General features: G+C 39.6%; 1 protein-coding gene across 4 annotated transcripts in view; it reads right to left on the reverse strand.

Annotated features, from left to right (window-relative positions):
- Positions 1-13,404, reverse strand: part of PCCA (propionyl-CoA carboxylase subunit alpha) — a 289,977-nt gene that overhangs the window by 208,377 nt on the left and 68,196 nt on the right. For all 4 annotated transcript variants that reach the window (XM_074815375.1, XM_074815376.1, XM_074815378.1 and 1 more), the window contains one exon: positions 4,109-4,240. In XM_074815375.1, the coding sequence (XP_074671476.1) occupies positions 4,109-4,240 (132 nt within the window). The remainder of the gene's footprint in view (positions 1-4,108; positions 4,241-13,404) is intronic.

A 13,404-nucleotide genomic window follows, 5' to 3' on the forward strand; every position in this document is an offset into this window, starting at 1 on the left:
AAAAAACACATTAGCTACACTACCATTTTCCCAAAATAAACTGGAGACTGTAAAGAAATAAATAATTTTAGCACCACTTTTTATTGTGCAAATAAAAATGCTCAAGTAATGGTACAAGTTTATAAAAATCATAAGAGTTATAAAATGATGTCATGGTGTTTTTACAAATGGCTGATTTCATTAAGTTCAAAAGACATAAAATACTCATTTAGCCTAAGAATTTCTAACCTAATTTCATGTACATGCCTCTCTGCCAGGTACCAGCAGGTGGAGACAAAAAGCAAAGCTGTTCTGATGCAGAGGAATTCCAGGATAAAGCTGTTTAAGAGACTCCTAGAGCTGTAAAACACTGTATTAATTATGAAGAACTACATAATAGTTTTCATGGCTGAGGGTGCTGGGCTTGGAGAACCTCCACTTCATTTCTAGTCTCCAACAACCTCTCCAGCAATACAGTGATCATTTAATACCAATGTCAATACCCCAGTGCAAGAATACAGCCAAAACAGATACCTGAAAACTTAAATACAGTAAATTCATAGCCTTGCTGAAAACCTTCAGCGTGTCTACTGACATTAGTGAAACTAAGTAGACACCCAGAGACATTAATATTCTGGGTCTACCAGCTGTGTTCTACCAGCCATAAAACCAAACTGGCTACACATGGTGAAACAATTCCTTTGCCATTTTTTTAACATGACATCTCCTTCTACACTTAACTCAGCCTCCACTTTCTTCCTGTCATTTATTCTTCTTTACTCATTTACAGACAATACATCTTCTCAGCTCTTAGTATAGCCATTGCTCAAGTGGATTAACATGAATTCTTTTGATTAAGACTATTTACCACTATCTCTCCCAATCAGGTTTTAGGAAATTAATTGTAGTTACAGAATTTGAAATAAACTACCTCTGAATGCTTTTGTTGGCTCTGTAGCTGACAGCACCAGACTCAGGTTCCTTACATGTGTAGACTGGATAACCTTTGCACTGGCCAAGAGAGAAACTGAACCAGGGATGAGAAGAAAATTACTCTTTGTCAAACTACCCTCTCCACTCTCTCTTTCTATTCTCAGTTTGATATTTGCTACAGTGTTTGTCTGTATGAGAAGTTAGTTGTGTCTGTTATGCAAAGCATCCTCCTCTTCAATCCTTCCAGATGCTTAACTGCACTGAAGAGCTTCCTTTCTCTTAAATTTCTAATTTAATTTCTACTCACTGGCAATTTTTCTGATGTTACGAAAGCTTCGCAACTCCAGTGTCTACTACGTGTAAGTGCTAAGCAACATAAATAAGAGGGGGAAAACACCCTTTATTCATTAAGGACCTACGTTATCTGCAGCACTATTTAACAAGTGCTGGATAAAGTAACAAAGATTTTCAGTGCAGTCCCGAGTTGAATACAAAGCACTAGAAGTTGTTACTCTATGTTCTCTTTAACAATTCATCCACAGAGTATGTGCAACTGATCTTTCTTAACTTCTGGCATTGTCATCAGCATGAATGCAGTCGTCTTCCAGCTTTATTAGACTCCACTATAAAGATGAAGCCACCTCTAATCAACTCAAGTATCGAGCAGACACTTAACTCCTTCCTAGGACCTTAAAAATTTTGTTTCTCAAGAAAAAGAACTCTCAAAGATTTTGAAAGCTTCATAACACTGTGACTAAGACAGGTCTCCCATAGAATGGCAGAAACCCTATCCAGTCTCCAGTTTCTTCTGATGTTGCTCTTCTGATTATACCTGGTGTCACACAGCTTCACCCTGCCTATCTTAGTCTAAATTGGCAAAATAGTCCATCAAGCTCTAACCAAAGATCAGGCATCCTGTATGACCTAACTACTCAGGTATTCATCAGAGCAAAAGACACTACCACAGGAAGGGCATCAGAGGACAAACATAGGCACGTATTTAGATCCATAGCAAGGATAATATCCATTATCACAAGTTTTACTTCCTAGAACTGGTAACCAACACACTGGTTATCCTAGAAGTTTCATCTCCCCTTTCTGATGGAACCTACAACACTGGCAGTACCTGTGGACTCTCCTTTTTCTTACTTGGTGGGTACACTGCAGGTTTCTTTTTAAATCTTGTGTTCTTTATCATCAACACTCTTCAGATAATGAGAACTAGTGCAAGGCTGAGGTATGCAAAATTGATATATAGACACTTCAGGATTAAATAACTACTGCATGGTTCCTTTCAACAGCCAAGGATTAGAGCTGTCAACTCAATCCCACATTCCAGTTCATTTGCTGTTAAGACTGTCATTGCATATGGGCAACTGTCATCCAGATCACTTATGTTCTTTCATTTTATTTCAGGAACTTCAGATTAATTGTCAAAAAACAGTGCAATTAAAGGTCTCAAACAAGTACATACAGGTAAGTAGCTCAGTCTCACTGGTTATACTGCTGTTCATTAACCACTATCCTACTTTGCCAGTTTTGTTTCTTTACATTAGCAGGGTAACAGACCCTTACATAAGTTTTAACTTGATATAGTGATAAAACCAGCATTTTGAGCATTTGATTCTGCATGAGAAAAAGTTTTGTGGGCTTTAATGATTAGTTCAAAGTTATCTCCTAATTAGATGTTTTGCTGGAAGTTATTTTCAGGATTTCTAGAAGAATATACAGGATATCAGACAGAACAGAGGATCTTATCCACAGTAGCTTGGCTGCTGTTTAAACCTTCTGAGTGCTAAAGGACCACATACACAAGGACTGCTAAAACATGCAAACCTAAAGGAATGCTGCATTCAACTTGTCACTGCCAGACTTCAGCGTTGCCACAAATGCCAGCCTAACACTCATACAGAGTCCTCCAGAAGAGAAATGAGTCTTCACACCTTTACCTCTTGCAGCATATCCCACTGCCCAGCATTACACTCACCAGGCATTTCCATCACGAATACTGAAGAACACTCTCATGCATTTTGACCTCAGCTACTTCATGATGTCATCATTCTCCCTCACTAGCCAAGTTCTCCAGACATCCTCATCAGAACAGATAATTTTGTGGAGGCTTAGCCCCTTTACACTCTATTCACCCTCTATTCATGCAGTTGGGTTTGGGGTTTTTTCTTCCTAACGGAGCTTAAAATCCAACTTAGCTGACACAGTGTTGAACACCATTGCCCTGGTATATGCTGCTCCTTAAAACACAGTCTGCATTCTATCAATATATTCAGTGGTTCCCAATTACCTTGACATTTCCTATTTCATCATGTAAATAAGATTTATGATGATCAGAGGTCAATATCAATTGTCATAAATAAAACTGAAAAGCTTTCCCTTCACTAAAGAGTTGCTGAAACAAACTTTTCACTTTTTTGTGCAAAGTTTTATTCAAATTTTATTTGGGAAAAAAAAAATCTAAACTTCGCATGTCAAGCATAAAAAATTTCAACCCAGGTGGTCTACGCTTTGCAATACACCAAAGCTTTAGGCATATACAATGAAGGTTTTAAAGGATACACAGACAGTATATAAAGCACATAGGAAAAATCTGTAAGAGCCCAATACTTAATCACTATAGCAGAAAATAAACCAAAACCAAAGACACTTTATTTCACCTTACAAAAATATAAAGAAACAACCAATTTTAGAAAACTGTTAAAAATCATTCCTTCTAAAACCCCAGGAAGAACACTAGCTGTAGGTTCGGACAGGGGCACACCAAATTCCCCTCATCCTCACCCCAAGTTTTACAACACATGGAAATCTACACCATCAGCACAGATAAGATGGAAACTTCATACAGTGTTAACAAACTTCACTGTTAACTTAGGGCTGTCAAGATCTTTGCCAACAAGAAGACATGTGCAGATAGTCAAATCAACACCTGATATTTAACACATTTACCTGCCTTCATGTTTAAATTTAAAGCAAATATTTTTAGAGACAGTCTTTAATACGTCATTCATTATGAAGGACTTTCTCTTCTCCTAAACGCTCTCACTAGTACAAATCTATACCCCAATTTTAATTACATGTTAGTGAAAAAAGTTGAAATTATATTCTGCATCAGACGTTCAATAGGTGTACTTCGATTTAGACGGTGTTCCTACAGTGGGCAGACAGTAATTAAATGATTTCTCACCTTGACTACTCCATCAAAGCCAGGGATTGTGTTGACCTTTGCATTCTTGGCTAACAATTTGCTTTCAATCTTGTCTCCCATAGCTTGAATAGCATGTGTGTCAGGTCCAATGAAGGTGACACCTTCTGATGCCTGTAAAAGACAATGAAGATATAACTTTAGGAAACAAAAGTAAAAATCAGCTTTATACAGGTATTGCTGTTAATTCTTTTTTCTCTTTTTGAACCGATTAATGAAACAATGTTTAGAAGACATAGTGATCTGTTTATCTTAAACAACCTAGCAGCAGCATTTTGGCCAGTTCATTAAAAATGTGTATGACCTTGTGAAACTATGTATACACACAGATTCAAAGCCCCCACAATTAGCATTTGTATAAATCAAAGCCAGGCCAAAGAAAAATAGCTGAAAGTGGAAGTACTCCAGCTTGAAAGTTAGAAATATCCCTTGAGAAAACAGAAGCTAGTTAACTCACCATTGAAATAGCCACAAGTGATTTACAAAGACATGCTTGCTAAACTGTAATGCAGTTGAAAATTCCATTATGCATTCCTAAAACCAAACCCTGATGAAACATCAAAATGAAAGCGCAGTCTCTCACTCAATGTATTTAGAGATCTTGAAAATAAGGGCAATAAGTGAAATAATGTTTCCCCTGTTCTTTCAGGCAACTGTCTTTTCCATACTAACGTGCAAATAGGGTAACATTTAATAGTTTATCAGTTATAGTTATACATTTAATAATTAGTACTTTAATACTTCAACTTTAATACTTTAATGTGTAGGTAGAACACTGAATTGCATTTTTCCTCCTCCTGTTTCTCTATGCCAGCAACAGATTTCAGTGATCAAGTACAGACATTTTTTCAATCCTCTCCAGGGTCAGTACTATATTGAGCTAAAGGCAATTCTATCAAAACTGTTTCACTGGAAGTTACTGACATATTCACTGAGTACATGCATATTTTGGGCAACTTAACATCTTTTGTACCATAGGAAAAAAAAAAATCAAATGTTTTTTTTCTATGTGCAATTTTTTCCAACTGTTTCATTGATTTTTTTTTTCTTTCCTGCCCAATTCCAAGACACCCGTGAAATGCTTAAAAACAACTTGTTTCCAGCTGATAGGCAGTTTATTTAATACCAACACTAACAAATGGCAAACATTCAATTTCTTATATCAGAATTTGTGTCTTAATATTTTGTCTTTCTGACATACACTTGTGCTGCGTATGTCAGGGTTGCCAGATAACAATAAAAAGTAATTTTGCTGAAGCTTTATGTATTTACATGATGGCAGTACATGACCACAGAACAAACACAGGACAAATATGTATTTTAAGTTGGAGAACAATGTCCTCCTATTCACGATCTTACAAGAGCTGAGAGCTCTCAACACACTTGGGAGTCACTGATTTCACTGTCAGCAGCTTCCTAGCAGGAAGAGTGTAATAGCTCTGCGTAGACAACTTCCTATCATCCTAGCTAACAGGGTGCTACAGATAACAGAGAAAAGATCAGGTAAGTATTACAGACACGCTAGGAAGCTCAGTGCAAAGACACCCAAACCAAATGCTGAGCATCAGTTCCACTACATCAAAGGCTTGTTAGTTTCAACTCAAAATGAACCATCTACTCCACTCTCATGAGTACCTGGAGTACTGTGTCCAGGTCTGGGACCCCCAACATAAGGACGTGGACCTGTTGGAGCAGGTCCAGAGAAGGGCCATGAAGATGATCAGGGGGCTGGAGCACCTTCCTTATGAGGACAGGCTGAGAGAGTTGGGGTTGTTCAGCCTGGAGAAGAGAAGGCTCCGGGGAAACCTTACAGCGGCCTTCCAGTACTTAAAGGGGGCTGACAGAAAAGATGGGGAGGGGGACCCTTTATCAGGGAGTGTAGTGATAGGATGAGGGGTAACAGTTTTAAACTGAAAGAGAGCAGATTTAGACTAGCTATAAGGAAGAAATTCTTTACTGTGAGGGTGGTGAGACGCTGGCACAGGTTGCCCAGAGAAGCTGTGGCTGTCCCCTCCCTGGCAGTGTTCAAGGCCAGGTTGGACGGGGCTTTGAGCAACCTGGTCTAGTGGAAGGTGTCCCTGCCCATGGCAGGGGAGTGGAGCTAGATGATCTTTAAGGTCCCTTCCAACACAAACCATTCTATGATCTGGGATTTTATCTCAGCCCACCTCTTCTCTACTACAGTGAGCTTATTAGCTCAGCACCTCAGTAATACTGATTTGATCAATAGCTGTTTTACAGAGTTGGGAAGACTGCAATAGGAGGGAGGAGGGAATAGGAAGACCAACATGAGGGTGCAGAATTATTAATTCTAAATAAATCATAGTGCCAAAGGATCTGAACGCTAAAGGAATTCACTTTTTGAAGAAGGGAAGCAATGAGTTGATGCTTGAAACCACAATGACACAAAGTTTGGAGCTGACCATTTCAGATTACAAACTGAAAACTGATACCTCATTTCCTCTTAACAAGAGAGTTTTAACTAAGTGCCTGCATATACCTGGAGATAGGGCAGAGTTCCCTTCTATCATCAGACTGTATTTCAATCTCAAAAAGCTTTGTGGAAAAGGTTCACTTACATACTTGGCAACTGGAGATTATGCTGTCCCTCTTGTATCACTCCTAACATGGAAATACCTTATTTCTACAGTTTCTGCCATAACACTGACATGTGCATCCTGATCAATGCCACTTCAAACTTCACCATGTATTGTTTCCTCTCCCCACTCTCTTCTCAAAGTCTACCATCAAAAACATGGGATCTCCAGAGGTCAAGGCAGTGGGTTCAAAACTTTTGCTGCCCAGACAGACCATCCAAGACTTCCAGCTTGCAGTCTATTTCCAATACTCTACTTTTACACCGTTTCTCTTCCTCCTCTGACTTTCTTTTGTCAGAAAATAACAAAGCCTTCATTCAAACTGGAGGTCACAGGAGAAGATGGGAATTACATTCATGACATCAGTAAGTATGCACCTTCCCAGTGAAAGGCATGGAGGGGACATCTTGCTTGACTTACTGTCTCCTCTCACTGACTTGTGGCATGGACTTTCAAAGTGCCCAGTTCATTTCCTGCTCCTTCCCAAGCAGGTAGTTGGATAAGAAGAGAACAGCACCATTCAGGAGAGATTCATGAACCACCTGAGAAGAAACACTCCAGACTATTTCAAGAAATTAATCCAGTGTATTTGTTACACGAATCTTGTAGAGCTGTAATATCCCATGTGGATACAACCAACACTACTTACTAAAAATTAAGTACTAGATGATGTGCAGCAGATTCACATTACTCTAATGCAAATATCACCTGCTTCAACCTGCATCTTTGGGGCTTTTTTAATGCCCAGAATTTACAAACTGCACTTGTCTACACAAGCACCTCTTAGCTTTAACTGCTCTGAACCTTTGCACCTTACACAGAACTGCTCTTTAATTGTGAACAAGCAGCATCTTAGTACCACCAGCTATTCACCTATAAGGTTAGTCAACTGGGGTAGTCATCACATCCCGTTATTTCGCAGCAACAAAATCTGAAACAAAATAATTTAACTCAATGTGATATCACAAGATACCTGAAACCATGTAACTTGTCACGCTGCAATATTCATAAATCAAAAGTAAGTTAACAAACCAAGTGGGATCCACTGGTTTCCAGTCAATACATCAAACCACCTCTTACATAGAAAAGGTATGCATTCTCTGACATATTAACTAGCTAAATTCACAAAAAATACTTTGTCAGCTTAAGGCACTGCTAGACAAACTCTTGCAAGTTCTGCTACCATAATTTAAGTCCCCATCACTCAAAATGCTTGCTCAAGCCCTCTGCCAAAGCCTCATCACCAGAAAAGTGCCCCAGTTTCTTCACTGCCAATACTCACATGAAATTTACTAAATAACCTGTTCAAAGCTCTAGTTCCTGATACTGAAAATGCCAATAATAGACCATAAGAAAGAATGTGGCAGTAACATCTTCAGCTCCCACAAAGATTTATCAGCACTCATCCATTAGTATCCTTAGTTTATGAAACACACAAAAGTGGTGAAACTGTGCAGGAAACACTTCCAGTGCCTGATGACAGTATGTCCACACACGGTGCCTGTTGCCACACTGGCAAATCTAGAACCTCTGCTGTACGTACACAAGCTTACACACTGCATATCAAACAAGTTCTTCCAAAAGTTCTGTTACTCCCACACACATTCAGCAGTGTACTCCAGCCTTGAAAACTAATTACCTGGCTTTAGGGAACATACCAAGTTTCACCATAAACATGTACCAGCATTTGCTTTAGAAACATACCTATGATACCTGTGTATCACTGCTTTACTTTGCCTAGTCAAAGCTACAGACAAACAATAAGGAATATTTTATAAAAGAGCAACTTCAGAATACATTCCATGCTAAGAAAGTTAGTTTTTTCTTTGTCTAAGTAGTAGATATTGGAGAGTTTTCCCCAACATCCCTCTATTTTTATTTTTGAGAGGAGCAGTAGCTGTTTTAATTGTACTGCTTTAAGAAATTGCAAGCAGTTAATTCTCTTTTTTTTTTTTTTTTAGAAGCCAGACAAAAGCCTTATTCTACCCTCAGGGAACAGAGGACCCCAAATATAGCAAAAACTAAAAATGTCAAAAGTAGGAGAAGCAAAGGCAAGATTTGGAAAATCCATTTGAGAAGTCTGGGGTTGAGCTGTATGTGACCTTTGCTGCCTGTCGACCATGTCTGACTGCTCTGGGAACAGACTGGGTCAAATGGACCTATGCTAGTGTAAATCGCCATACTCCCAACATTTGGAAAGGACCTGTCCATCTGGCAAACTCTTGCAGACCTGAGGTAACTGGAGAGACTGATCCTAGAAGAGGAGTTTCCTTTGCACCTCTCAACCTGGAAATTATGGATGCAGAAATTCACAATTACTGTATTATATAGTCAGTAATGGAGTCAGCTCAGTGACAGCATAAGCAAAACTAAAGATAGAAAGCATGAAGGAGGGAAAAATGCATAATAAACTTTTACACACGCTAGCTCCCTTGGCAACATATACTCTTCTGTGGGCTTATGAATATGTGGCAAACCAGCCAACTTGCTGCCAGGCCTCCCAGCGCTGCAGGAAATGACTGAACAGTTCCAACTCAGCTTTAGACAAAACAAGTGATACTAAAACTTTTCCTCTGTCTTTTACCACGTTAGTTATGGACAATTAAACACACTTTTTGGTGTCCTCATTCAAGCCAAGATATTTGAATCTGCACGTAACACCAGCTTAACAGGAGCAGCTCCAACCAACAAGGAGGTGTACAGAAACACAGTTATTGAGAATCTTGTGCTTTCTCTCTCAGGATCATTTGGCAAGGGGATTCTTCCACTCACAGCACACTGATATGGCAAAACATACTCCAAGTGCCCAGCTACTTTCAGGTGCAAGAGCCCCTATAATTATCTTACCACACAGAAGCAATGATAATAACACAGTCTTTGTGCTTGTTCTTTCCCTGGTACCTGAAACAGCTAGTTGTAGGAAAATGTTTCCCACCTCTGAGGAGGAAATGGCTAAGAGAATGGCAAGATCAAGGAGCAATTGTAGCTGCCCTGCCTTATTGAAAATAAGCTTTCCTATGTAAACAGAGCTGGTTTTAAACAAGCTCATGAAATTTACAGAAGAACCCAAACAATCTGTTACATACAGCCATTGAATGATATGTTCTCAAACTCAGACTTACCTATGATGTTTTCAAACACCCAAACTCAGGGTACTACTTACTGAAAGACAGTGACAGTAATTCACTCAGGAGAAACTGGCTTAACCCCAGCACCGCTGGCTGGGTAGGCTCTGAGCCTGCAGCCTGTCAGGATTAACTGTAGAAGTAACTGAGCCAACCTAGCTGCTTTTTCCCCGTTCTCTCTCCTTCGTCTCCTGCACATCCCTTTTCACAGTCCTACCTATCCCTCTTCTCCAGGGCAGGCTCTGGCACTCCTTAGTTGACCTAGATGACCAACATGGCAGACAACGGCCTAGTTTTTTTGTGAGAAGTGTTTTCCATTGCTTTCATGAGTTAAAACTAGCTAAACAGAAAAGCTTAATGGGCACTGGAGGATGGACCACATAAGCTGCTGGAGCATGCAACAGGGAACAAGAACCTTCTTTTGGGGAAAGGCATATCCTCAAATGCTCAGGTTTGTGGGGACAACTGCGTGCTGCCATATTGGCCTGCTTTTGTGTTCGAGTCTGCATTTCTGTTTTAAGGTTCGTTGCTTCTGAGGAGCACTGTTTGAATCGCAGAATGGACGAAGTTTGAAGCATCAAAGCCACTGCCTTGAACCAGGATCTTTGACATGTGCTGTCAAGTAGTGGAACAAGTTAGGGGCAGAAGAGAAGCAAAACCAAGATTCTGTTGCAGTGAGATATCAGCAAGATCAGCAGAGTAGGTAACTACTTGCCACACTTACTCAAGAACTTATTGGTAAATGAGATTATAAAGGAAGGCCCACAGATAAGAACTCCAGTAGAAAGTGTTATCATAGATCAGCTTTTCAAAGAGGTTTTGTCCCAACTCTCAGGTTTTTCTTCCACAGAAAAATCTGGAAAAGGTTTCCATGAAATACTTGCATGCAGATGATAAATTCTTTCACTTTGTACTGGGGAATGACTGCCTCAATTTTTCTGCCCTCTTGACACACAGCCAGTCAAGGAGGTAGATCCAATGGGGAAGGGAAGAGACGGAAGTAGTCTGGTAATCACAAACAGTATCAGAGTTCCAGAAAAACTGCAATCTTCCAGGAATACCATCTCCCATCTACACCTCATAGCTCATCAAAAAGAAACAGACCTGTACAAGCAGCTGCCTGCAACCACATACAAAGCAGAGCAGATAAGCAGCACAGTTCAAGGATGACCAGAATAGCCAGATGGACTAAAAAGCCTCTAAGTCACAGAGGCTAAATGCAGTGCTGAGAAGCAGAGCTGGCAGCAAAACAAAGGTCCAACAGAGGCTTAAACAACCTAGAAAATAACCAGGCAGAACAGAAAAATCCAGTTGAAGTGGCCAAATAAAACATCCAAAGACAGACAATATTCAGGAGTCCTACCAGAAAAAGAAACACAGGCACACTGACATCTGTTGAAAGAGGTCGGGACGTAAGCGATCACCTTGCAATACAGGGACTGTCCATTGAACACTGGAAAGGAATTCCCCTAGGAAATATACTATAAGACTATATTATAAGAAGCACTCACTCAACCTAGGAAATCCTGAACTGGTAAAATGCTCTACAACAGAACACAGTGGACATGAAAGCACACCCTGAAGTTTTCTGCTAGACACACAGAAACGAACTATCAGCTCAAGCAACTGGGCCCTGTTGCTGCTATTCTGAAAGCTCAGAATAAAAAAGATATAGAGGAGTGGCCAATGATAATAAGCAGAACTTCTGAAGCCAAAAGATGTTGAGAATATATACACATTTATATACACACACAAGAGACAAAAGACAACACAGGTACAGCAGCATCCTTCATTAGAACAAGTATTTAAAAAAATGAGCCATGCTGAAGAAAAGCAAGCTACAGCCCTCTGTACAGGCTTATGACAGAACAGCATAGCATCTCTTAAGTGAACACAGTATGCGATATAAGTAGGATAAACATGCTATAGGGGAGGGGAAGGGCTGTAGCATCCTACTTCTCTCTGACTACATCTACTTTTGACTACTGTAGTTATTTCTGGAAGTCTGGCTTTTGTTTTGTTTGAGGGTTTGGGAAGGAGATGGAGTATTACAATCACCTTGAGTTGCATAAGCAGCAGGCAGGTAGACTGTGATAGCAACTAGCCTCTGCAGTAAAAGGTTAATTGGCAACTGGGAAAGTGACAGAGCCCAATGCCACTTGCTAGAGGAAGGAGGTGACGGCGAAGAACTGTGCTGCCCAGCCCGCCAGACCTCATTGCTTGTTCTAAGTTCTACTTTGAACTAAAAACTTACTGTTACTTGGCTCCAAAACACACTGCATTTTAGAGGCCAGACCCACCACACAAGCTATGTCACTTGTGACACTACTGTGCCATTTCTGTACTGACCATCTCAAATAGGAGTACATATTGTAGGAGGAAGTGACACACTGGAAGTGTTTCTTTAGAAAAGAATAAAAAAACCTTACCTGAAATTGAATAGAATGCACAAACTGCATATATCTATATATCACATAGAGAAAGGTAGGCATATTTATGTTTTTCAAAGTGTAGTATATGTATACTCAAATACTGGGCATGGGAAGAGAAAAATCAATCTGTTAGACTACTCTAAAGCTCAGTTTAAACAAAAGGCACAGTTGCTGAACCAGGATAAGAACCATCTAAGGCTACTTAACTCCACTGTCCCAAAAGCACGTGCACCTTTCAGAAAAGGTGCACAATCTCCTGCATAAACACCAGGGAACAGCCAGAATAAATCTAGATGGTCAGCATCATCTTAAGCACAAATGCTGCACAGAAAATAGCTTTTAAACAAACTCTGAAGTCATCTCCTATTTAATTCCACAGAAGTGGTAGGTTTACAAAGTCAAAACTGCAAGAATCAGGCTAATCTGTAGATGTCTTCCTTAAAATACAAGTTGTGAACTCATAGTATCATAGATTATATGTACAAAGGGTAAATGTGCTTGTATTGATTTCCTTTTGTATTTTTAAATTTTTTTAAAAGTCTCATTAGTCAACATTTCATAACGTACATTATACTTCTAAGTGCAATAAATGGTATTCATCTTCCAGGTCATATCTTTGCAAGTGAAAAGAAGCACAGAGGCAGCTTCTTCCAAGGACTCAAAGCTACAAGACACTGAGAAAAACAAGAAATACCTCTGGGGCTCTATACTTACAAGTTTTCACTTTGGATCTGATCATCAAGCTGAAGTTTTACTTGATAATTTCACTTCAAAACAGATTAAAGCTTTAGATGGTCTACGTATTATTTTATGTCTTTGTCCGGAAGCCAAATGCAATCCTGAGTTACACAAGTTTTTAGAAGCATTTCTCAACTACAAAGTATAAAACTTGAACATACAGTAGTTTGTGTGACATGCCACCATCAATGATGAATTGCTTCATTACCTATAAAACATTCCTCCCACACACACACCACCCAATGCACAGGCACAGGAACTTAGTCCTGCTGTGTTGCAAAAAGTTTGAGTATTCGACTACATCAGTAGTAATGAATACCCAGAAAATTTAGGTAGAAACAAACGAAACTTAAGAATTTTCCCTGGATGGTTTCCATATTGCTTTT

This window comes from Strix aluco, chromosome 2 (genome assembly GCF_031877795.1).
Source record: "Strix aluco isolate bStrAlu1 chromosome 2, bStrAlu1.hap1, whole genome shotgun sequence".
In the NCBI taxonomy this organism is placed as follows: domain Eukaryota; kingdom Metazoa; phylum Chordata; class Aves; order Strigiformes; family Strigidae; genus Strix; species Strix aluco.